Source organism: Budorcas taxicolor, chromosome 11 (assembly GCF_023091745.1).
Source record: "Budorcas taxicolor isolate Tak-1 chromosome 11, Takin1.1, whole genome shotgun sequence".
Classification (NCBI taxonomy): Eukaryota; Metazoa; Chordata; class Mammalia; order Artiodactyla; family Bovidae; genus Budorcas; species Budorcas taxicolor.
Genome location: NC_068920.1, coordinates 33173119 through 33197537, shown reverse-complemented (window position 1 = coordinate 33197537; position 24419 = coordinate 33173119). Strand labels below are relative to the sequence as shown.

The 24419-nt window shown below is 58.1% G+C and overlaps 3 protein-coding genes across 3 annotated transcripts in view; 1 reads left to right on the top strand and 2 right to left on the bottom strand.

Moving 5' to 3' along the window:
• The window catches only part of TNXB (tenascin XB), a 53786-nt gene extending 52297 nt beyond the window's left edge, over window positions 1-1489 (top strand). Inside the window, 5 exon segments of the mRNA XM_052649193.1 lie at window positions 5-211; window positions 214-345; window positions 437-598; window positions 682-845; window positions 1198-1489. Of these exon segments, the coding sequence (XP_052505153.1) occupies window positions 5-211; window positions 214-345; window positions 437-598; window positions 682-845; window positions 1198-1299 (767 nt within the window). The 3' untranslated portion in view covers window positions 1300-1489.
• A 41-nt stretch (window positions 1490-1530) lies between these two features.
• On the bottom strand, window positions 1531-4474 carry LOC128056435 (steroid 21-hydroxylase). Its single transcript, XM_052649201.1, has 10 exons — window positions 4270-4474; window positions 4083-4172; window positions 3821-3975; window positions 3508-3603; window positions 3294-3395; window positions 3105-3191; window positions 2740-2940; window positions 2089-2267; window positions 1905-2008; window positions 1531-1805 (listed from the first exon to the last, which is right to left on the bottom strand). Exons 1-10 carry the CDS (start codon window positions 4472-4474, stop codon window positions 1531-1533), a joined length of 1494 nt encoding a protein of 497 aa, XP_052505161.1.
• A 3379-nt stretch (window positions 4475-7853) lies between these two features.
• Window positions 7854-22462, bottom strand: LOC128055960 (complement C4-like). Its single transcript, XM_052648569.1, has 41 exons — window positions 22355-22462; window positions 22032-22230; window positions 21641-21842; window positions 21379-21449; window positions 21207-21295; window positions 20927-21009; window positions 20655-20751; window positions 20411-20516; window positions 20169-20301; window positions 19463-19578; window positions 19176-19352; window positions 18867-19049; window positions 18560-18745; window positions 18238-18396; window positions 17867-17993; window positions 17620-17694; window positions 16933-17130; window positions 16727-16838; window positions 16565-16635; window positions 16157-16296; window positions 15837-16046; window positions 15546-15597; window positions 15357-15446; window positions 15001-15210; window positions 14749-14824; window positions 14433-14589; window positions 14218-14331; window positions 13955-14126; window positions 13510-13742; window positions 13268-13435; window positions 12843-12902; window positions 11501-11594; window positions 11237-11423; window positions 11013-11103; window positions 10797-10871; window positions 9330-9432; window positions 9104-9193; window positions 8923-9021; window positions 8680-8763; window positions 8267-8399; window positions 7854-8126 (listed from the first exon to the last, which is right to left on the bottom strand). Exons 1-41 carry the CDS (start codon window positions 22417-22419, stop codon window positions 7985-7987), a joined length of 5229 nt encoding a protein of 1742 aa, XP_052504529.1. The 5' UTR covers window positions 22420-22462; the 3' UTR covers window positions 7854-7984.
• Window positions 22463-24419: the final 1957 nt, after the last annotated feature.

Here is a 24419-nt window from a genome sequence, read left to right as displayed (position 1 = left end):
CCAGGTGGACTGCGGATCCCCTTCCCCCGGGACTGTGGGGAGGAGATGCAGAACGGGGTCAGCACATCAAGGACCACCACCATCTTCCTCAATGGCAACCGCGAGCGACCTCTGAACGTGTTTTGCGACATGGAGACCGATGGGGGTGGCTGGCTGGTGCGTGGCGGTCAGAAGCCCATGGGGTCTGTATCAGGAGGGGTTGCCAGGCCGGGAGGCACAGGCTGATGGTACCGCCACCTACTTTCCAGGTATTCCAGCGCCGCATGGATGGAAAAACGGACTTCTGGAGGGACTGGGAGGACTACGCCCATGGTTTTGGGAACATCTCTGGGGAGTTCTGGCTGGGTGAGTGTCTCACAGGGATTGGGGGACCAGGGAAGGGATTGGGGCCTTGTGGACTCACACTGCCCCACGAGCACAAACTCCCCACCCACAGGCAATGAGGCCCTGCATAGCCTGACCAGAGCCGGTGACTACTCCTTGCGCGTGGACCTGCGGGCTGGGGACGAGGCCGTGTTTGCCCAGTACGACTCCTTCCAAGTGGACTCGGCCGAGGAGTACTACCGTCTCCACCTGGAAGGCTACCATGGCACCGCAGGTGAGGGCTCAGGCTGGGGGGCGGGCAGGGGGAGCCAGGAGAGGAGAGGAGAGGACCTCACTGCTCCTTCCACACCCTGCCAGGGGACTCCATGAGCTACCACAGCGGCAGCGTCTTCTCTGCCCGGGACCGAGACCCCAACAACTTGCTCATCTCCTGTGCTGTCTCTTACCGAGGGGCCTGGTGGTACAGGAACTGCCACTATGCCAACCTTAACGGGCTTTATGGGAGCACAGTGGACCACCAGGTGAGAGGTCTGGGGGGCCGCACCAAGCTGGGGGTGCTTGGGGCTCCACCTGCCTGGGTGTCTGTGATACACAGTGTGATAAATTATTGAATGGCTCAGTGCTTCAGGGCTCTCGCATGTGAAATGGAACAATAATGCCAATCTCACCAAGTTATCTTGAGGAGGAGATGATTTATTGGATGTAAAGGGATGGCTCACGATTCTGCTTCAGTCCTTTGCAGTTGAGGGTTTAAAAGGAAAAGGGGAGACAGGGAGAATGGCTGATTGATTTCTGGAACCATCTCCCCAGAGGGGAGGGCAGGCGGGAGCTGAACGGCTGACACTGACTCTCTCCCAACAACCCCCTTCCCAGGGAGTGAGCTGGTACTACTGGAAGGGCTTCGATTTCTCAGTGCCCTTCACGGAAATGAAGCTGAGACCAAGAAACTACCGGCCCCCGGGCAGGGGAGGCTGAGCCGCCGCTCACCCCTCCAGCGCCCCACCATGACTGCCGAGCACTGAGGGGTTGCGCCTAGAGAAGAGCCAGGGGCCACCTTGACCATCCAGCCACCAGCGGAAGCCTTCTCCACCCGCGATCTCACAGCACCATGTTTACAGGGGGGAGGGCAAGGGTTTGCACGGGAGCAATAAAAGGAGACACCGAGGCACGTGACTGGTGGAGTCCTCCCCCCCCACTCCTCCCCCATCACTGGGCACTGGCGCTCTCACAGGCCCCGGCCTCAACCCCCCGGGGCTGCAGCCGCACCTGGAAAGGCTGGACCTTGAGGTTGACGCCGCAGTAGGGATCTGGCTGCAGCGACGGCAGGGCGCCCACGGGCGGCGGCAGCAGGGTGAAGGCCTGCAGCAGTCGCAGGAGCACCACGAAGAGCTCCAGGCGCGCCAGCGACTCGCCCAGGCACACGCGCGCCCCGCAGCCAAACGCCAGCGCGCTGGTGTTCGCGCCCGGCTCCAGGAAGCGGTCTGAGGTCGGAAGGACCGATCAGGGTCTCAGGGGCCGCCGGCCTCCGGACCCCGCTGCACCACCACCCACCGACCGCGGGCACCCGCCCCACCACGCACCCGGCCGGAACTCGTGCGGCTGCTCCCAGACGGTCTCATCCAGGTGGGCACCTTGGAGGTTGGGGATAACGACCATGCCCTCAGGGATGTCGTAGCCGAAGATGCTGAGGGTTAGGGTTAAGTTAGAGGCCCGCCAAGGCCCCGATGGGGCCTTGGCCGTTCATCCCTAGGCCTCCGGAGTCACCTGCTAGGCCGCGTGGTGCGGTGAGGCAAGGCCAGGGGCACGACCGGCCGCAGGCGCAGCACCTCCGCGATGGTGGCGTTAAGCAGAGGAAGCCGAGCACGGTCCTTGTAAGTGACTCGGGAGCACGAGGCTCCGGGGCCCAGCTCGCGATCCAACTCCTCCTGAAGGCGGCGCTGAATCTGGGAAATGGAGCCCCAATCCTGGCACTGGCCAGCCCCCAGCTGCCAACCTCCACCATGTGTGTCTCTATGTGTGTGTGTGTGTGAGTCGCTCAGTCATGTCCCACTTTTTGCAAACCCATGGACTGTAACCCTCCAGACTCCTCTGCCCATGGAATTCTCCAGGCAAGAGTACTAGAATGGGTTGCCATTCCGTTCTTCAGGGCATCTTCCCGAGCCAGGGGTCGAACCTAGGTCTCCTGCATTGCAACAGATTATTTACCATCTAAGCCACTAGGGAAGCCCAAACTTCCACCATTCCCTGGAGGAACTCACAAGAGACTTTGTGCCAAGTACGAGAACCCATGCCAACCCCACTGACCCACCCAGTCCTATCCCCCACAACACAGCCTGCATTGCCATCAGTGAGCTAGGTTCCCAACACCCTGGCCAGACTGCCAGGAAGAATCCCTTGGCCTCCTCCAGGGCGTACCTCGGGGTGGTGAAGTAGGAAGGCCACCGCCCAGGAGAGGGTGCTGGCCGTGGTTTCAGTGCCCCCGATGAAAAGGTCCACCACAGACATGTGCACGTGTCCTTCCAGGAGCTGTCCCGGGCCCTCTTCTACTCTTTGCCTCCCTACCCCCTGGAGCATGTAGTCCATCATATCCCTCCACTGGCCGGCCACCATGCTCTCCTGGGGAGGGGAGGAGGAGCCAGCCTGAGTGCCTGGCTTGGGGAGAGTGTTTAGAGGATGCCTTGGGTCCAGGACTGCAGGGATGGCCCAGAAGCTGCCTGGCTCTGGGCAGTAGTGTCACTGCTGCCGGCCGAGGAGGAGCCCAGTCCCTGCGCGGTTCTCACCTTGTGGCGCCTCAGCTGCTTCTCCACCATGTGGTCCCTGTTCTCTACGGCCTTCTTCAGCCTCCAGAGCCCAGGGTTGGGGAAGAGCTGGGGCAGAGAGTGAGAAGGCATAGCTGCTGGCAAGGAAGCCTGTTCCCCATCCCCACCCTTTCTCCCAAAACCAGGCGTGTCGGGGCTGCACCTCCTCACCCTGAGAAAAGGAACCATGTCCAAAATCTGGATGGACCAGTGGTCCCAGGTCTTCATCAAGTCCTGAACACAGTCGTGAAAGGCATGTACTAAGGTGTCCTCCTGCCCAAAAAGGAGGAAATCCTTTCAGTGCAGAACCAGGAGAGGATCAGGGAGGGGTTGCAGGGGGCAGGGGGCACGGGGCAGGCATATGGGAGGACAAGAGAGCTTTGACCTTGTCTCCAAAAGTGAGATAACAGATGATGCTGCAAGTGAGGAGAGAGAATTCCTTCTGGATGGTCACGGGAGCACCGGCCTGGACTCTCATGCGCTGAAGAGAAAGAGCATGAACTAAATAGGGACCTGGGACATCCCTGGTGGTCGAGAGGCTAAATTCTCTGCTCCTAATGCAGGGGGCCCTGGTTCGATCCTTGGTAAGGGAACTAGATGCCACATGCTTCGGGTAATATAAGTTAAAAAAAAAAAAATAGAGGGCCTTCCAGGAGGGGTGAAGCTGACCTGGGCTGACTGTGGGAGTCCAGGCTCACCTCACAAAACTCCTGGGTCAGCTGCTCCACCCAGGGTTCCATGGAGCTGCGGGTGCCCAGCAGCAAGGCTGAGCGGGTGAGTTTCTTGTGGGCCTTCCAGAGCAGAGAGTAGTCCCCCAGAGAGATGTCCTGGCAGCGCTGAGACACCAGCTTGTCTGCGAGTAGGGGTTGGGGGTGGGAGGGTCGACTTGACCAAGGAAGCCACGGGCCTGACCTCTCCTGCCTCCCAAAGCCCTGCTTCTCCCCTCAAGCAACCTCTTACAGGATGGTATCTGGGGTCTCCCGGCAAAGTCCACCCACTTCCTGATCATAGCCTCCTCGATGGTCCTCTTGGAGTTTAGCACCACCACCTCTGGCGGGGGGAGTGGTAGGAAAAGCAGGAAGTCAGCAGGAGAGCACACCCCCAACCCTCCTCACTGCTGTGGGCCAGGAAGGAAGCAGACCCTCACCTTGCAGCCCAAGGCGAAGCCTGTAGACAGGCCCGAGTTTCTGAGTCAGGCTCAGCAGATGGATGGGGAGGTTGGGCTGCAGCAGGTGCAGGAAGCCGGGGACCAGAGGTGGGAGGTGGAGGTTTCTGAGCTTCCACCGGCCCCACAGCAGGTGAGCGCCAGCTAGCAGGGTGAGCAGCAGCAGCAGCAGCCCTGCGAGGACCATGGCTGGAGACCCAGGCAGAGGCCCCGGCCCCGCCACTTATAGCTTTCGACACCTCCAGCCACCTGGCTACTCGGGCTGTTCTGAAGCCTCCCTCCACTCCTTCCCTCAAGTCCTTGCCCACTGTCCCGCCCACAAAACAGTACATCCCTGGAATGGCATCCATCCTCTTGGCCTTGGAAAATCCAATATCAAAGAGCAGGCCTTTTCCCATTCATCTATCAAGAAGAAAGGAAAGGAAATACAACCCTGACCTTCTTCAACAGCCAGAATCAGCTTTCTGTCAACCGTTCAGGAAAACGTGTCCATGAGCCCTCTCCCACTCCCACCCCACCCCCACCGCCACCTTGGACCAGCTTCCTGCCACGGGGTTTGTCTCAGAGAGAAGAATGACAACCCACGCCTAATATGCCCTCCCAGATGGCCTTTGAGCACAAAATGAGACGAGAATGATGTGGGTTTTTTTCTTTTAACTTACAACAGGGGAACCACATGTCCTGATTTGCTTGTGTTATCCCGGGTTATGCCTATAGTCCAAGTGTCATCAGTAATGGTGCCTCTTTTTATTCTCAAAACTTGAACAAGAAAAATTAAATGTTTCCCCAGTTTGGAGCTCTTACCCTGTACCTGACGCTCTTTGGTTGCAAGGAAAAGAGACCCACTTGAGCTAGTTTGAGCCAAAAGTAAGAATTGTTCCACAAATACAGGGATATCTCACAGAATCCAAGAGCAGGCAAGTAGAAGGGACCTACTTGGCCTTGCTAAGCCAGGGATTGTGAACTAAAGAGCCCTAGAGACACGGCTGCTTCCTCACTCTTCGTTCCTGCTGTCTCACTTGTTTACTATTCCTGGCTGCACTGGGCCTGTATTGCCACGCCTGGCTTTCTCTAGTTGTGGCGAGCAGAGGGCACTCTCTAGCTGTGATACTCGGGTTTCTCTTGTTGTGAGGCACAGGCTCTAGGCATGTGGGCTTCAGTAGTTGAGGCTCGTGGGCTCTAGAACTCGGTCAGTCGTTGGGGCCCACAGGCCTGGCTGGTTCACAGCATGTGTGATCTTCCCAGACCAGGGATCCAACCCGTTTTTTTCATTGGCAGGTGGATTCTTAACCACTGGACCACCAGGGAAGCCCCTCCCTCCTCTTGGTCTACGTCCCCTCCTCCCACTCTGCATTCAGGCTGCTTGTGCTCCCAGGTGCAGGCGGCACAGAACTGCTGTCGGGGTTAGACTCCACAGAATACGGGTCTAGCCCCAGGACAAGAAGGCTTTAATGGCATGATCAAACATGCCCCCCGTCGATTCCCACATCCTCAGGAAGCAACTTGAGAGCCACAGGTGGGATCAGAGGCCCAGCCCTCTTCAGGGAGCTGTTGCTATGAGGGGTGGGGTCCCAGTGGACTAAGTAGGGCTACCAGTGGCCACTGTTGCAGGTGAGGGGGCAGTTGAAGGACTTGCAGGAGAGGTCATGCTAAAGAGAGGTGGCAGGACTCGGTGGGAGGCTGGGGCACCTAGGAGGTGGGGTGAGGGCTTAGAGCTGACCTGAGTCCACACATCCCCCAATACCCCATCCTTTCTCTGCCAGCTGACCTCAGAGCTTTAATCAGAGCAAGACTCTGCCACCAGAGAGCCTGGGTCGAGATCCCAGCTGTGGTGCCAACTAGCCTAAAGAGTTCACTCCTGGGGGTCCTGATGGGAGAGGCTCAGCTCAGCCTGGACCCAGGCCCAGGACTGGGAGGAAGAAAACTTGGGATTTCTGGTATTGGGCAGCAACAGCCAGCCCCTTCCTCATAGTTGACCTCAGGCCCTAGATCATGTCTTGCCACAACTATAGCTGAATGTTTGATTCTCATACGTGGCTTTATGCCACCACCATGCTGACCAGATTTCGGGGGAGATCTGATGGGCAATGACCAGGCCATGTGGACAATAGCACTAAGAAGCCTCTGAAACACTGAGGAAGGTCAGAACGCTTTTGTAAAAAAATTATTAACTTATTTGGATATACATGGTCTTAGTTGCAGCTTTGGGAATCTTAGATCTGCAGTTGCAACATGCGGGATTTTTCTTTTTTTTTTTTTTAGTTGAGGCTTTATTTTGTGGCATGTGGGAATTGGTTCCCTGACCAGGGGTCAAACCTGGACCCCTTACATTGGTAGTGCAGAGTCATAGCCACTGGGCCACCAGGGAATTCCCAGGTCAGAACTACTCAAAGTTTCATGGAATGGAGAGTGACCTGGACTGCTGACCTGCCTGTGAACACCACTTCGTAACGGACACCATGTACCTTGCCAACCCCGTCTCTTCCATACCACCTCCAAATCCTAATTCCAAACAAGATAAATGATATGCAGTGCCCCCAAAAGTGCTGTCCTGCCCCCAGCCTTGGGGCCTTTTATGTTCTTTCTTCTGCCTCAAATACCCTCATCTACTCCTACTCCCTTTGCGTGACTTTTCAGCCTGCAGAGTCCAACTTACAGGTCACCTCCTCCAGGAAGACTCCCCGGCCTGCTTCTCACATGCACCCAGACTGGTCAGAGGACCCACAGAACCGTGCAGCTCCCTGACCTCACACCATTCACAGAAGATGGGGATCTGGACCAGGGCATGGCCTGGAGTGAGAGGTCCACAATTCCTGTTGAATGACTGAATGGCAGGCTGCTGAGTTAGCTCAGTTTCCCTCAAAAATGACCTCAGCACATTCCTCTAGTGAACTTCTAGGTTAGCCCTGAAGACCCAAGAGGTGCTGCCATTATGGGGGAGAGCTAGGCAGGCAGGTGGGGAGGGTTGACCCCAGGGAACAGCAGTTCCCTCAGAGTATTAAGAAACACCAAAGTTGGCCTTTCGGTCTGTTTGAAACCAGTATCTGGATGAAGACATCATCAGACCTGAGGACTGCACATTTCTGGGAAAGTTATGTAATACTGCTGATAAAGGGATCCAATGTCAAACGGGATTTCAACACAGCAGGTCTCAGTTAGAAGCAAGACCCAGAAGTACCGCGTGCCTGAGCACAGTGGGGGACATGCAGCTGGGGAGCTGCTCACAAAGCAGAAGGGCTGAGGTGCCTGGTGTGCAGCCCCCTGCCTGAGGCCCCAGAGACAGGCTGCCAGGCACAGGGAGTGCCCTGTGGGCAGAGTAAAAGGGAGGTTTTAGTGCAGACACGGGGTCCTCTGAGGGCAGGGTCAGCTGCCCACCATAGTCACTATGTGGCACCAAGCTCCCAAGGGGTTGCCTGAGGGAGGAGGGGATTCAGGCAGAGCTGGACTCTGCAAGGGTCACCCAGGCTCTGAGAGACTTAAATGATGCCCACCCTGGCCTGGGCCCCACAAGACCTGGAGCAGATGGTGGGGACGCTGGTCTCAGTCCTGGAGATACACACGGACACTTTGCTGCCAAAGGCCTTTATTGAGTCCCTGGTTTTGCCTAGGGCTCTGGGCAGGGTACAGGGCACGGCGGGAGTCCAGGCAGTATATTTCCACAGCTCCGGCTCCTCCTGGAGAAGCTGGGAGAGTGCCCTCACACCTGGCAGCCCTGCGTTCCGTACTCCTGGAGGAAGCTCTTGAGCTGGGCACAGGGTGCCCGATGGCGGGTGCTCTGGCACATGCGCTCAGAGGGCATCTCCTCGATCCAGCTGTTGGAGTCCAGCAAGTACTGGGGGCTGCGGGCAAAGAGGCAGTCAGCAGGGGTCAGCGGAGGGTCAGGGGCAGACCCTGAGGCACCTGGCTTCTGAGGGCAAAGGGGACCGTTTCCCTCAAGAAGCGTGGGCAGAGCAGAAGACTGAGGGGTCCGAGAACTCACTCTCCCTTGAGGTCGTAAGTGGCCCCATCCAGACCCATGATCAGATATTCTTTCCCAGGTTCCAGCTGAAGGCGGCAAGAGGCTCGGACCAGGAAGTTTCTGGTCTGATCAGCGGTGGCCCTGGCATCCTTGGCTGAGGGGAGAAGGTCCACAGAGTCATCAGAGGGGAAGAGAAGGGGTGGGACAGCAGGGGGCCGGGGAGCTTTGTGTCGAGCCTCCATTTGACCCTCACCACTCCCAGCGGGCAGGTCCTGCCTTCCTGTCTGTGGACAAGCCCAGGGTTTCTAAGAGGCTGAGGGGCTTTGAGCTCAGACTGGCTGCAGTTTCACTCTTCCAGGCACCAAGGCCCCAAAGCCAGACCTCAGCTCCCCAGTATGGCCCCCAGCCCTGCCCACTTATTGTCCCGCCCTTACTGAAATGCAGGACTTGGGTGATACGGGTCTCAAAGAGGCGGAATGCGGCCTTGCTGTCTTCTCGGAGAACCTTAACCTGGAAGCCTGTGGGGGGTTTAGGAGAAATTAGTTAGTTATCCCGAGGCTAGGAGGACGGGAGGTCAGTGCAGAGTGACAAGGCTGCCCATGGGCCTGAGAGGAGCAGGCCAAACGTAAGAGACCTTGAGGGTGGGTCAGGGCCAGGGCCCGGGCGGGAAGACTGACCGTAGTCCACTCGGGGAGAGTAGCAGGCGAATTTCATGCGGTAACCCTCCACGTCCTGCTGCCCACGCTCCAGGGCCCGGCGCTGTCGAGGGCACTTCCCTGAAGTCAAGGGCCCAGGTGAGGTCGTGTAGGCCCCAGCCACGCTGCCTTCCCACCCCTGATCCCCAGCCCAGTGTCTCACCCTCAGCACACTGGCAGACATCCGCAGAGCACAACGTGGACAAGAGTTTGCTCTTACGTGGTGCCCCATAAAACACAGAACATTTGCGCTCTGGAGAAAAGCAGAGAGGGGCGTTCTTTAGGGCACTCGCCTCTCCCTGCCTCCCCGGTCCCATGGACCCACAGGACTCCCTTGCCACCCTCACTGCCACCTAACCCCACACTCCCGAGAGTCCCCGACATCTCACCAGGATTGTAGTAGTCATACAGGACGGCACTGGCCGGCTGTACCAGCCCCACGGGCACCTCCTGCACAGCTCCAAAGCCCACACACTCCCGGGAGGTGGGGACCTGCCATGGGGGGCGATGGGTGGAGGGAAGTCAGGGACCCACCTCTGGGCCCTGAGCTTTCATAGACCGGTATGATGGATTTGCTTGGCCTGTTTGGTTCCGGTTGATCTTATCTTCAGTGTCCTTCACCATTTGTTACCTTCCAGCCTCGGGATTTCTAAAAACTGCTCCCCAAGGTCTCTGCTGACTTCACTGCCCACATGGTGACCTCACCCATCCCCAGGTCCCTGAGCGGCTTCACAGAGTCTCCCTTCATGGACACATTCTTCACAAAACTCTCCCTACCCTCAGGGCTAGCTTCCAGACCACCCCTGATTCCAACCTGGTCATTTCTGACCTTCCTGCTGGTCCCTTGCAGAGGCACAGGCCCCAGCGCAGGCCCTTCCCCTTCTCTGTGCTCTCCTGGGGCGGTCTCACCGCTCCCCAAACTCTGCAGGCGAGTGGCTCCTGAATCAAATGTTCAGCCTGATTCTTGTATTGGGATTTTTACAGAATGTATTAAACAGTCCCATTTCCCACTGCCTGCCCTCCAAACCCACTCACCCTCTCCATAGCCTCACTGCTACAACTAAGGCCTCACTTACCTCCTAGGTACCAGCAAGTGCTGGCCCTCTGCCGCCCTCTCTGACCCGCCACTCATGTAGGCCCTGATCCCTCTCCTCATGACCACACCGCTCCAGTCCAGCCTGGTATCGCACACGAGTTTCCTTCCTAGCTGCATGGTGAGCTCCCTGACTTGACATCTTCCTCATTTTCTTCAACCAGACTCCTCTGCCTGGCTTCTCTAGCCAACAAGGTCTGTCCCCTCTGCACACACTGGGCAGGGCGGGCCTCCCCGACCCACAAACACATGGCGAATGATATCACAGTATTAACACACCTTTTTCACATTTCTCTCCAAAGGTTACAATAAACTTTCAAGAAATTTTTGGAGGGCTATCAGAGAGTTGATAACTGTGTGTTAGTCAAATATGCCCATGGGGAAAAAAAAAAACTCTTCTAGGTCCACCATCATTTTAAAAACAAAACACACTTGAATATCAAAACAGGAAGTTCAATAACAAAAAAGCAGTCCCTCACAATGTATAAATTCAAACTTAAGAAAGGCGCTCTCTCAAGCCCTCCCTGGCTGACTGGCACTGGACCCAAAGCCCCAGAAGGGGCTCAGCCCCGCCTCCCTGCAGGCAGCAGGGAACCTCCCTGGCCAAGGCTCTGACCCTCTCCTGTCCTGTCTCCCTGCTCACACCACAAGTTCTCTCCCAGAGCAGTAGCTGCTGATACACCTGCCTCCTGGGAATCCTCCTAACTTGAGCTCAGGAAACCCAGTGCCAGCTGTGCGTCCCTCTGTCACCCTCCTTGCTCACCGAGTCGAAGTACAGCAGGACATGGGGACCCTCGGTCTCAAAGTGGCTCACGTATCGGTCAGAGAGGGAGGTCAGCTGTGGAGAACGGGAGCCGGGAGTCACAAGGAGAAAGCCCCTGGCCGTGTGCATGTGACAGGGCTCAGCAGCTAGGGCTGCTGCGGGGATGGGGCAGGGCTCCTGGAGGCACAAGTGGCCCCTCCTGGTGGCTGGTCACACCTTCTCCAGGTCAGCCCGCAGGGCGTGGAATCCACTCAGGAGGGTGATGTCCGCAATGGCCATGCCCGACAGCCCCACCTTGCCAGTCCGCCTGTGGAAACACGTGCCTGTTGTCTGGGTCGCCCCTGCCTGGGGCCAGGCTGTAGACACCCAGCCCCAACCTCGCCGCTGCCTCCCTCCCAGCCCAGCAGCACCCACAGGCCCAGGGCCACCCCAGGGCTCACCAGATGCACACGGTGTACTGCACTCTGGGTTCCCGTTCCTCAGCTGCCTTGGGGGCCTCCCTCCTCCGGCGGTTCCTCCGACCATCAAATAGCTGCAGGGGTGTCACGGGCCGGGAGTGGGCCTCGGGGTCATCCCCGGCTGGAGAGTCCTCATACTCGTATTCCTCGTAGTCCTCCTCAGCCTCCACTGTGAGGGGAGAGCGCTGTGGCTCAGCCCTGGCACCACCCTCTCAGAGACCCACAGCCTGTGACCCCAACACTCACTCGTGTACTCGACGTGGCCCATGACTGTCACTTCAATCTGAAGATCCTGGCAGGTCATGTTCGTCATGTCCATGACATTGTAGGTGCGAAGGACCTGGCTCATCAGGGGGTGGGAAGGAGACATGGGGACACTTAGGGCCGCAGACCTCTCTGCAGAGCCACATGGAAGGGCTCTGGATCCCTTAGCTCCTGGGTCAAGAGTTTTGAGGCCGTCTACCCTTTCCCATCCTGCCCCTGGACCTGTCCAGAAAAACAAATGGACTCAGGTGTTGGGTGAGAGAGAGGAGAGCAGGGTCCTGGCATGGGGGCAATCATTGTACAGAAGCACCGGAGAAGCTTTAATGGAAAGTTCTGGAAAAGCTATTGGCCCAGGCTTGAAAGAGAAAGCTGAGTTTGTCATGTGGGACGAGAAGATCCTGGAGGTCATTCAAAGCTAAGAGATGTGTGTACCTGGGAGGATCTGTTCCACTGGGGGAGGTGGGCGGGGCTGAGGCGAAAACAGAGGCGGAGTTACTGAGGAGGTGGGCTGGGCTGGAGTGAAACAGAGGCGAAGTTACTGGGGACGTGGGCGGGGCTGAAGTGAAAGCAGAGGAGGAGTTACTGGGGACGTGGGCGGGGCTGAAGTGAAAGCAGAGGAGGAGTTACTAGGGACGTGGGCGGGGCTGCAGTGAAAGCAGAGAAGGAGTTACTAGGGACGTGGGCGGGGCTGCAGTGAAAGCAGAGGAGGAGTTACTGGGGACGTCAGCAGGGCTGGGGAGAAATCAGAGGAGGAGTTACTAGGGATTTGGGAGCGGCTGGAGAGAAAGCAGAGAAGGAGTTACTTGGGAGGTCGGCGCGGGGGGGTGGGGGGGTGAAGCATCTGAGGAGTTACTGGGGAGGTGGGCGGGGCTGGGGAGAAGGCAGAGGAGGAGTTACTGGGGAGGTGGGCGTGTCTGGGATGGAGACAAAGAAGTCTCCCGGGTCATAAGGTGAGGCTTAGCATGTGGCCTCCGGAGTGGCAGCTGTGCTCCTGCAGGGATGGACTCTGTCAGCCAGACAAGAGACACAGGAGGAAGAGAAGGATTGGGGCTCAACCACGTCAGAGATGCTCAGAGCTAAGGGTAGACACTTGGCCTGAGGCACCAAGTGTTTGAGCATCAGCACTGAGGGCTGAAGGGGACGACAGGTGCCCAGAAAGAGTGGAGAGCAGAGTGAGGGGCACCTGCCCAGGACAGAGCACAGGGAACTGCAACCCAGGGGTCTCTTCCTCCTTCCCAGACCATGAGCTCTGCCTGCACGTCTCCCACTCAACACCCCGGCTTCACCCTGATGGCCCCGCACGCCCAGTGCCACCAGCTCTCACCTTCAAGGTTCCTTTGCTGTTTCCTCTCACCTCCACGTTAATCTTGCTTCCCAGGGAAAACTTTCACAAGCAGAAAAGGGAAAGAGATGTCAGAAGGGCACACTGTGGCTTCAACTTACCTCCTCCACCAAAATAACTCCACCTCCTCTCCCCACCTCACTTTTCAACACTTCCTACCTTCACCCACATTCTCTCTCCACCATCTCCTAAACCCTCTGTGACTCTGCATGTATCATTTTTAGATCAGATAAATGAAGCTCAGAGGTTGGGTGACTTGCTACAGGTCACAGAACCAGTAAGTCTTCCCACAGTTATCAGAAAGAGGGGCCACGAGGATTCAGCAGGGGTGGGGAACAGGGGATGGCTTCTGGCCTGGCCGAGGGAGGCCCAGGTGTCCCGGTCACCCAGGTGAGGGCACGGTTCACCTGCAGCTCCTCCTCCAGCCTGTGGACTTGGTGGTTGGTCAGCTGCAACACGTGGGACTTGAGTCCACTGCGGCCCAAGGAGCTGAGGGTCACGTTGAATCCCGTCTCCTCGGTGGTGTGGGACGCGATCCAGTACGCAGACAGGGCATCCAGAGCCATAACAGTGTCCTGGGGAAAATGAGCCGAGACTCAGAGACTCGGTCTCAGGACCAGCCACCCTATATCCCCAGGACAGCCCCTACCTGGGTGCTGCGGAATCCCCCTTGGAAGCTGCTCTGGAGGGTCAGCCAGGATGCAGCCTGGTCAGCCAACTCAGCCTTGCCCTCCCATAGCAGCAGGTGTAGCAGGCCGTAGGCTGTGGTTTCAATCCACAGGGCCGGGGCCTGGGGAATGGGGTCTGCTGGGCTATGTGGAGCCAGAGTGGGTGACAGGACGTTGCTTGGAGAAGTGGTGACTGAGCCCCAGTACAGCTTATCTGGAGTGAAAGGAGACCCACAGGTGAACAGGGGAGGATCTTAGATGTCTGGCCTTTGACACCCCCCCTTTAGTCTCTCCTGATTTCCCAGTCACCCCTGCTTATGCTCTGATTCCCTCCAAGGGGCTCCATTCATTCTGTTTCTCCCTTTGGACACGCTCAGGGGTCTCAAGCTCTCCAAAGCCTTAGGTTCACTGCCAGGACCCCCTCACCACCGATGTCCTGGGCCAAGGCCATGAGGTTGTTGTGGGCAACACTTCGAAGGTCCTCCGGAGCCTCAGTCAGCGACAGGGCGTAGGCTGTGATGGCAGAGGCGTGGGCGCCCAGGATCCCAGAGTTTGCTTTTGCCCCCAAGAAGGTGTTTGCTCTTGAGATGGAATTTTCCTGGAAGAAAGTGTGTGGGGGGGAGAGGTCTGTGGACTGGTCTCCTGAGGGGAAAGGGGATCAGCAAAGGGGAGATTCATAGCTGCATTACCACTCTCCTCAGCTGCTCTGAAGTCTTGTCTGGGAAGACCGCCAGCCCGTGGTGGAGGGCGATGACCACGAAGGCTGTGAGCGCCACAGTCTCATCGCTTCCCACTAAGCCTCCCTGGTTGTAGTAGGGAGAATAGGGGGCAATCAACTGGCAGTGGGGAGGGGCAGGGCGATTCTTCCCTCCTCTGCCCTTGGCCCAGTCTCCCAGCCCCATACCTGCATACTCCTATCCATTACTGGAAAAGGATCATGGAATGAGCCATCATCCCGTTGCTGGGAAAGCAGCCACGTGGCCGTCTCCTGCAGCTTTTCAGGTGAGCCACCCACCTGATCCTGGGCCAAACTCAGTATCTTCAGCACAAAGGCCGTGAGCCTAGAGGAGAGGAAGGCATTGCTGGGGATAGCCACTGGTCCCTATAAGGGGGAGGCCCCACTCCTGGTGGCTCCTGGCTATTAGCCCTCCCATAGTAGCTGGCTCTGCCCCCACCAGCCCTGCCCCTCCCACACACCCAGGACACTCCTACAAACTCACCAGGTGCTACTTTCCCGATGTAACCAAGCCCCATAGGAACCATCTCTTTTCCGAAATTCCTGGATCCGCGTGTAGCCTTGGAGAGGAGAGGCAGCTGAGGTCACACCAACTCCCCCACTGCTGTGGCCAGGCCACACTCCCCACTTCCACTGGGGACAGCATCTCTCTTCCCTGCTCTGACCACCCAGGCTGCCCAGCTTCCATTAACTGCCCTCTCCTGGCCCCACTCCTGCTCGCCGCTGCACTCAGAACCTTTCTGGATGAGATCCACGGCGCGGTCCTTGGTCTCGGGGGGCAGCAGGCTCCACTGCTCGGTCTTGTCCAGGTAGCGGGAAGCAGCCAGTGTTGGAGCCAAGAGGGTCATGGTTTGTTCCCCGCAGCCTTGGGGAAGCCTCAGGAGGGAGGCCAGGCCTCCTGGGGACAAGGCCCCCTCAGAGCCCAATGCTTCCAGTGGATCCGAGGCTATGGGGAGGGACAGGATGGAGGGTCAGAGAGCAGATCTGGGGGCCAGGGTCGGAGGGTCAGGGAGTCTCGGGATCAAACAGAAGTGCCCAGGCTTCCATGAATCCAAGGGAGGCCCCAGGGAAGGGACTGGAGGACACGCCCACCTGTGACTCTGACAAAACTCTTGAAATCTCCTTCAGGGATAATATTGGGATCAGAGTTGCCAGGAATTTCCAAGGTCCGGCCTCGGGGGTCTGGGAAGATGAGGGGAGTCAGTGGTCTGTCCTGCTGTCCACGCCGTCTGCCCCCTCCCACCCCCAGGACCCTGCTGTCCGTGAGTGGAGGTCACTCACCCAGGGGGTTGAGATCATAGACTATCTCCTCCCTGTGAAGGGCCCCTTCTCTCTGTGGAGGGGAAACGAAGCTGTGAGAGATCACACAGGCCACAGCCCGCCCCTCCAGAGCACACTCCTCAGGACTTGCAGTTGGAACTTCAGGGACACGGAGGGGCCAGGATTGTGGAAAGTGCAAATGGACCAAAGCACTGGGTGTGGGGGGTGGCCTCAGCGCTGTTGCAGGCAGAGGGCCAGAGCAGGGGGTGAAGCTGGGAGATGGGGACCTAGATTCAGGGGTGTTCCACTCACCTCGACTTGTAGAATCTTAGATATTGCGTCCCCCACAGGGAAATCTAAGGATCCTCGAGCCACCACCTTGAGGGACACGGCAGCAGCTGCGATGGGCACCACAGAGAAGCCAATGGGCCGGGCAGAGCCCGCGGGCACCTGCACCTGCTGGGCGAGGCCTCCACCCCCGGCCAGGCACAGCCCCTCCACTGGGGACACGTGGACGCTCACCTGGGGGCAGGAAGATGGGGAGGGCCAGAGTCCCAGCCCAGTTAGGCTCCCCACCCTTCACCTGCCCAGTCCCCCACCACCACCGCGCACTCAGCCCCCAAGGGCCTCACGGTCAGATCGCTATCCAGGTAGTTGTAGAGGACAGGCCGCAGCTCGAGCTGCTCAAAGCGGCGGACAGAGACCGGCAGGCGGAGGTGCATGTGGAATTCACGGAACACTCGGAGTCGGGCCGGTGTGGCCACACACAAGCCTGACACAGAGTGGGCACATATGAGAGGCCCTGGGGCATCACAACCAAGGGTCCCCATTAGTGAGGGGCAGGGCCTGCCCCTAGTCCCCTACATCCCACCCACCCTCTGCCTGCCGCTGCTCAATGGCTTCAGACCCCACACTCGGCATGCAGACATTTCCAGCTCTCTGTCCGTCATTCCTGTACCAAGAGCTAAGGACCAAGCAGGAAGCCTCGGTCCAGGGAGCCTGGAAGAGGGAAGCTGAGGACCCCGGCAGGGTGACCACACCTGTGCTTTTGGACAGGCTCACGCCGTGGATCTCCCACGTGGTCAGAGAGTCCGGGAGCAGCAGTTGCAGTCTGCAGTGGGAAAGGTGAGAAGCTGGGTCACACGCTGGGCAGGCCCCAGACAGAGCCCAGAGACAAGGCCAGGCCCCTCGCGCGCCCTCACTGGGAGAAGCGGTCCACTTCTTCCACTTTCCAAAGCCAGTTCTCCGGGAAGAAGCTGCGCACGGGGATGTCATCCTCTTCAATCAGGTCCTCCTCCTTCAGGAGCTCCAAGGCTGTGTGGGGGACACCGTGGAGGGCGGTGAGCAGGGGGCTGTCCTGACCGTCCAGGGGCCCCGGCCAGTGCCCCGGCTGTACCCAGCCCCTCACCTCGGGCCAGGCCCACCTGGCCCCTGGTCCGGGCCTTCTTGCGCAGGTTTTCGGCAAACTGGCAGCAGGACAGGAAGGGCTCGCGGCAGGCCGGCTGCTGCACCCGGGCCGCCCGCTGCTCACAGGTGCGCACCATGGGCAGCCGCGTCAGCCCGTCCTGGCAGCAGCGCTTGGCTACGGGGGAAGTATACTGGCCCACTGCAGGACCAGGTGAGGCTGAGCGTGGGGCACGCCTCATCCCCGGCCCGACCTCTAGATGTACCAGGACTCACCCCAAGAGACCAGGAACTTGAGGGCGGTCACAGCAGAGCACCTCCCCCAGCCTCCCTTTCACCCCAGAACTACAGTGTCTGCATTTCTAGCCCAGACACCATGCACTGGCTCAGTCGGGAGCAGAGGAGCCAACAGGCAGACCTGCATCCCGGGCCTTGGGCCCAAGTGGAGAACTGCATATGTCTTAGTCGCTCAAGCCATGTCAGAATCTGAGACCCATAGACTGTAGCCCAGGAGGCTCCTCTGTCTGGAATTCTCCAGGCAAGAATACTGGAGGCAGTAGAGACATTCCTTTCTTCTGGGGATCTTTCCATCCCAGGGATCGAACCCGGGTCTCGTGCATTGCAGGCAGATTCTTTACCATCTGAGCCACCAGGGAAGCCCTAGAGAATTTCATGGGCACCCTCAACTCACGCTTCTCATGAATCGCCTTTTGGAAGTTCACGTTTCTCTTTTTCCGAGACTTTGACTCCTTGGGACAGCTCAGACCTGGTAGAGAGCAGGAATGCAGGAATGGAGAGCACAGGGCCTCCCCCTCCCCTCTGAGTCGCCCCCACCCAACCCAGCCCTTCCCACCCCTCCTCTTCCTGTCTTTCCCCCTCAGGCCCCTCCTTCCTCCTTATCCTCCCAACACCCACTCCCCTTCCTCCTCTGTCCTCACTCTTTCTGATTTCAGTCCAATGGTCTCCATCAGAAAAGGCCAGACCAGCTGCCTTGAACACTTGAGGGGCAGTGTCTCCACCGCCGGGACCACAGCCAAGGTCATAGCTGTTCATAGCTTCGAAGACCTGGTGAGAAAAGCAGAGATGCTGCAGAGACAAGAGTGGCTGTGGCGGCGATCGCATACTCAGCTGCAGGTGAGAGGGCAGGGTCCAGACAAGTACAAGAGAGACACAGAGAGCGGAAACAGCCACCGGGGCCAAGGCTCGAGGGAGGAATGGAAGAGTGAGTTCTCGTGGCTGCCATGGGCTTCGGGCAGCAGGAGAATGAGCCTCGGAGGGAAGGGAGGATCAGAGAGAGGACTTGACCAACCTTGACCATGTCGAGGGGTTTGTGGGACTTGCCACCCACAGCATACAGAGCCGTGTCCACAGCTCCCAGGGCCACCAGGGCTCGAGACCCTGTTTGCAGGTTGAGTTTCACAGTGTCCCCAGGACGATACGCCTTGGAACTGTCCACGTTCAGCTCCAGCTGGCAGAGGTGGCAGGTGGGGGGCAGTCAGGGTGGGGAGAACTCGTTCAGTCTTGAGCATCCTCAGTGCACCCCAAACTAAATCACCCCGTTTGCAGTCATTCAGTCTTCTCTCTTAATCCTCCCAGCATGCACACACCCCATCTCTTCCGATGCAGGTTACCTTCCCCTCACAGCCTCCAGCCTGGACGTCCACTCTCAGGGAGTTGGCCACTGGGACGCCCCCGTGATAGTAGAAGGCCACGAGGTGGAAGGAGGGCACCAGGCGATGGTCCACAAACACGGAGATGGAGGTCAGGTGGGTCTTGGGCTCTCGATGCACAGACACGATCTGGCCCCGGGACAGGATCTGGAGGGGAGCAGGGTGCTCCTCACTGGCCATCCTCAGCCCTGAGGCCGCCACCCACCCTGAGGGTCCTTCCTCTTGAGACCTTCCAACCCTGTCCTCCCCTGTGGCCCCTCATGCCCACCATGTAATAGAAGTAGGAGAAGCTCCCGCTGATGCCCACGGCTTGCAGGTTTAGGTTAAGAGTCTCTCCGACTTTAAGAGGTCGAGGATTCTGCCACTCAATGGACAGAAACCCAGAGCTTCTGGACAGGGGCGCTTTCACAGTGAGACTGCCTATGGCAGGGTGGGGGGAGCCTGCAGACACCTGGAGAGAGGGCAGGGGTCACAGGGTCAATGGAAAGGGCACAGGCACCCAGCTTCCCCGCCTCTACCCGCCAGCCTGGGAACCTTCCCTCCTAGCCCACCCACCCCCGTGAGGGTGGGGTGCTACCGAGAGCTGCACTTCTGAGATGGTCCGAGGAACACCAAGGGAGACGATGACTTGGCCGCTCCCATCTGTGTTCCGTTCAAAGTCCTGGTTTTTAGAAGTCGATCCAGAAAACAACTTGGCAGACACTTTGACGGGAATGCCAGAGGCTGGGGAGCCTGACATGTCACGGACCAGGGCCTAGGTAGATGAGGGAGGGGCCGAGGGAAGAGTGCAGTCAGTGAGACGCGGCGCCCTCCTGCCCACCACCCCCGGCACCCACTGCTCATCCTCCCCCTTCCCGAAGAAACCTGCAGCAGGAAGGGGACCCCAGGGATAAGCTGCTGCTTGGTTTTGCTTAGATCCAGGGAGAAGGGAGATGACACGAAACGCCAGGACGTGAGCTCTGCCTCCTCCATCTCTCCTCCTGCAAGAGACAGAGTGTAGAGAGGTGGACACAGAGACCTGGGAAGAGAGGAAGAGGAGGGCTGGGGGCGGGGAAGCCGTGCTCTAGTGTTTCCCTCCACCAAGGCTGAACTCTCCAGGGCACAAACTGCCTTCTGTTCATCTCTATGTTTCCTGAGGTCACCACAGGACATAGCACACAGATGGTGTATAACACAGCTCTGCTGATAGACGTTGGATGATGGATACATAGATGGATGGATGGGTGGATGGATGGAGGAGATGGGTGGATAGCTGGTCAGATAGATGGATTGATGGATGGATGGATAGACGGGATGGATAGATGGATGGATGGAGGGAATTGTTTTGGACAGAGGCATAGATGGAGGGATGGGTGGATGGATGCGTGGAATAGAATATATTGAGACAGTGGGAAGGTCACCTTTCCCAGAAACAGCTCAGAAATGCAGTTGTAGAGAGAGTCTTCTGGGTCTTTCCTGACTTCGTGTCCCAGCTGAGATGGAGCAGGCTGGTATTAGTGCTAGAGAACAGAGGGTCAGCTCGGAGGTCAGCGGTGAGGGTCCAGGGTTATAATCAGGGGAAGCCACTCACCTGGAGACTCAATAACGGCTGCTGCAACATACAGGCGCAGCCCTGGGAGGTCATTAATGCTAATATTAAGCTTCTCCAGCACGCCCTGAAACTTGGCCTTTTGCAGGGAAATTTGGCACTGGCCATCCACCAGCTGGGGCAAAGAAGACAGGACCGAGAATGAGACTCGAGTCTCCCACCTCACCTCCTCACGCCGCCTCACTCTCCTCACCCACCTCACGCACCTCAACCCTCCTTCCTACCTTGGTCTGACTCTCCAGGCCCCGCAGGAAAGTCTTTTCACCGTCCTCTCCCAGGAGTGCAAAGCGCACATATGCCACCCCCTGCACTGGCTTCCCGTAGATGTACCTGCCACCGAGGAGAGATTCGGAAGACGGGCTGAGGGCTGGGGCGAGGGAGGGGAGTGGGGTTCCACAGCACATTCACGCTGCACGGGGTGTCCTGGGGTCAGGCCCAGCATCAGGACCATGTGCGAGGGGGAGATACCTGGCCTGGATGATCACTCGGATGTCACTAAGAAAGCCAGGCGTTGTCAGGATGTAGGGGTTTTCAGGAATGATCTTCACCTCAAAGTTGGGAAGAACTGACCCAGGGCAAAGGGAGGGCATATCAGATTCTCGTGAAAGTTAAAATATTACCCTCCCCTCGGGGCTGTGGCAGCCGCATCTCCCTTCCCTGGCCCTGCACCCCCCACCTCTGGTCCACCCTGTCCTCCTTGCAGAAAAGGGGCGCTTGTCCCTCCCATCTCCAGCTCTCACCGTATTTCTTCACCTCAAACTTGGTGCTGCTATTGGAATCCAGGCTGTCTGAGAATCGGGCTGAGATTTTCCATGTTCCTGGCCTGAGGATGGACAAGGAGAGACTCAGCCCACTCGTGCAAGAGGCCCACTGACAGCCAGTGGCCCAGCTCCCTCGGAAGAGACTATGGGGTGATCCATGGGCTGAGGGAGCTCAGGACTGGACCATGTGCTGTAGTTAGCCAGCTGGGGGAAGTTAGAGAAGTGTCGGTGGGGGCAGTCCCTGGGAGGAAATGCTCACTCTGAGATGTCTGGGATCAAAAAGTTGTCCTGGAAGATAGAGGAGGGAGTAAACACTTCCCTTTTCTGCACGCGGAAGCCTTGAGAGTTCTGCAATGGGAGTGAAGCGGTCACAGCCACAGGCCAGCTCAGCAGCCCTAGCACATTAGGAAGGTCAGAGGTCGGGGGCTCACCTCCACCGTGACCGTGAGGATGTCACTGGCCGGGCGCATCTTTTGATCCAGAGCAAAGACTCGGTAGCGAACTGGAAATGGAGGATGAGGAGGTGAGCAGGAGCCATGGGAGGGGTGGGCCCTGGACCCCTGACCCCTCCCAGAAAGCAAAGGGAAGGAGAGCAAATGTTTGCAAAGCAGCCTTCCTGTGGGGGGCTTCAGGTTATCTCATTCAAGTGGCTGGGAAGGCGTGAAAGGTGGAGGCCCTGGCGCCGAGACTCACCCCGCTGGCCAGGGTTATAAACGGGCTGGTCTGTCTGCAGAAAGAGGTGCCCCCGGCGAGAAGAGAACAGCAGGTTGACACCCTGCGTGTCTGTCTGTTTGGACAGAGAGTCCCTGAGCCACGGCGACTGCACCATGAGCTGCACCTCGGGGGCTCCGCGGAGGAGATGGAGGCGACAGAGGCTGGCCTGCTCCTGGGGAATCTGTGAAGAGAGCGAGAGGGAGTGGGTGAGAGACGGAGCAGAAGGGAAGAGGCAGCCTGAGACACGGAGGACCACAGGCGTGGGAGGGGAGGAAGGGAGCAGGGGCATGAGAAGACAAAGCTGTTTCCAAGAAGACAGAGGACAGAAGGGGAGGCGCAGGGCAGCACCGGGAGGGAGTGGGGCCTTTACCGGGAGGTTGAGGAGTATGAAGTCTCTGCCTGAGCTGAGGCTGAAATCCACCTTTGGGGAGCAGAGCTCTTTAACGTGGGATGGGTTCCTCAGGAACACGGATCCTCTCACCACCTGTCCTGAAGGAGCATCCTGGAGTTTCACGGCCACAGACAGGGGGACCCCTATGCGAACCACAGAAGGAGCAAACAGGAGCAACCTGGGAAGAACAGGTGCGAGTCAACCGCCAGCCTCCAGCCCTCCCCCGAATCAGGACCCTCTGAGCCCATTTCCCCTCGCCAGCCCTGGCCCTGTCCAAGCTCTCCGCATCCTGCCTCCAGGACCTGGGCTTCTGCAGAGACAAGGCGAAGAAGCCAGATGCCCAGATCAGCCCCCAGAGGAGCCTCATGGCTGGAGGACCTGAGGGGTTCAGACCCGCCTGCTCCTTTCTGGTTAACCCAGGGCTTGGAGCAGTGTTTTGACTGTGGACCTTGCTCCTCCCCTGGCCCAGATTAGCTGGGAAACCACGTGACAACCAAGAACTGCAACTGGCCCCAGACCCAGAACTGGGAGGGGGCACCCCGGACTCCTGTGTCTCTTGAGGGAATCATGGCCTGGAGAGAGACTGAGTCCTTCCCTGTTAACCCTCTCATCCCAATGCCCCGGGCACCAGCGCTCCTGGGTGGGTCTGGGTGCCTGTGTGTATATAGCAGGCACACACACACATCTGCCCAGCAGGGCCCCACGTGGCTCAGCAAATGGCTCAGACCCGTGTCTCCTCTGTTGATCCCACAAAACAAGATACTAAGAAACCTGTCTCCTACTGTGTGTTCATGCATGCTCGGTCACTTCAGTCATGTCCAACTCTGTGACACGAGGTCTGTAGCCCACCAGGCTCCTCTGTCCATGGGATTTCCCCAGGAAGAATACTGGAGTAGGTTGCCATTTCCTCCTCCAGGGGATCTTCCTGACCCAGCCTCCTGAACAGGCAGTTGGATTCTTTACCACTGAGCCATGGGAAACCTGTCTTTTACAATAATCCCTGCAAAACCTGAACTACATCAGCTTTTTGCTTTTAGTAGGCTCTAACAGAAATTCTGTTGTTTGGGAGATCAGACACATTCTCACCATCCAACAGGGGAAACTGACCTCAGTGTCCCTTGTTCCTCTCTGATCAACAAGGTAAAGCACCCTAAACGAGGTGCCCAGACTCACACGTCTCATGAAACAAAAGACATCCACAAAACATCACAGGCAAGAATACTTTATTTGTCAGATTCAATCAAAATAGGGAGAACTCTGTCCACCTTCCACAGCTTCCTTAGAAACCCCTCCTTCCTACTCCAGACAGAATAGTGGCAGCACCTTGCTGCATGAAAGACAGCAGCCACAGCCTTGACAAGGTTTCTGGCTCTACTTCCGTGAAAGGTCAGAGAAGCACAGCCCAAACCCCTCCACTGGGACACAGCCCAGGTCAACAGCAGCAGTCACATCTGACGCTCTACACAGCAGCAAGCCCAGCACTCAACCTGGCTCCCGAACTTTCCAAGGTGACCCTGGCTCAGTCTGGGCAGGGCAGCCTGCTGAGAACATAGTACAATGAGGCAGGCCTCTGGAATCAATGGGTTTAATTGGAGAGGGCCAGCTCGGAGACTCTGGCTTCACACCTACCCTGGCTTCTCCCAGGCCCATGAACAGGCTCTGGCTGAACTGACCAAGAAGCTGGGGGCTTTGGAAGAGCCCGAGGTGACTGGCCAGCTCATCGACCTGCCTGAGTATTACAGCTGGGGGGAGGAACTGACTGAGACCCGGAGCCAGATCCAGGTGAGCGCCTGTGAGTGTTGGGGGCAGGGTGATGCACAGGGAGGAAGAGACTGGGGCAGCCTGGGTACACCTGAACCTTGTCCCAGCATCTCTGTGACACTTCTTATCCCCTTTCTTCTCGTCCCCTCCTTAGCACCGCATCATAGAGTCTGTGAATGGGCTGAAATCTCTCTCAGCGGGAAGGGTGGTGGTTGTGAAGAATCAGGAGCATCACAACGCACTGGGTGTGATCCTTCAGGTGAGGGCGGTGGGAATCTGGACTCCAAGGCCGGAGGGAGCAGCCAGTCCCGTCTCCATCTTCCCCACTTGGCGAGGACCCAGTTGTCCTCAGCAGTGCTCTCATTTTTCCCTCGAGCCCTCCTTTCCTCCCATCCCCAGCACTTCATGCTCGTCTCCTTGTCCTCCCCCCGAGCCCTGCCCCCGAAGTCTGCTCCAGTTGCTTGACTTGGTTAGCAGTCTGTATGGCCCCCCCATGCTCCCTGCCTGAACTGGGGCATCTGGTCTCTTCTTGGATGTCCACTCCTCACAGTGCCCCGTCCTGGCCTCCCCACGTCCTCTAGGTCTCTTCGAACTCCACCAGCAGAG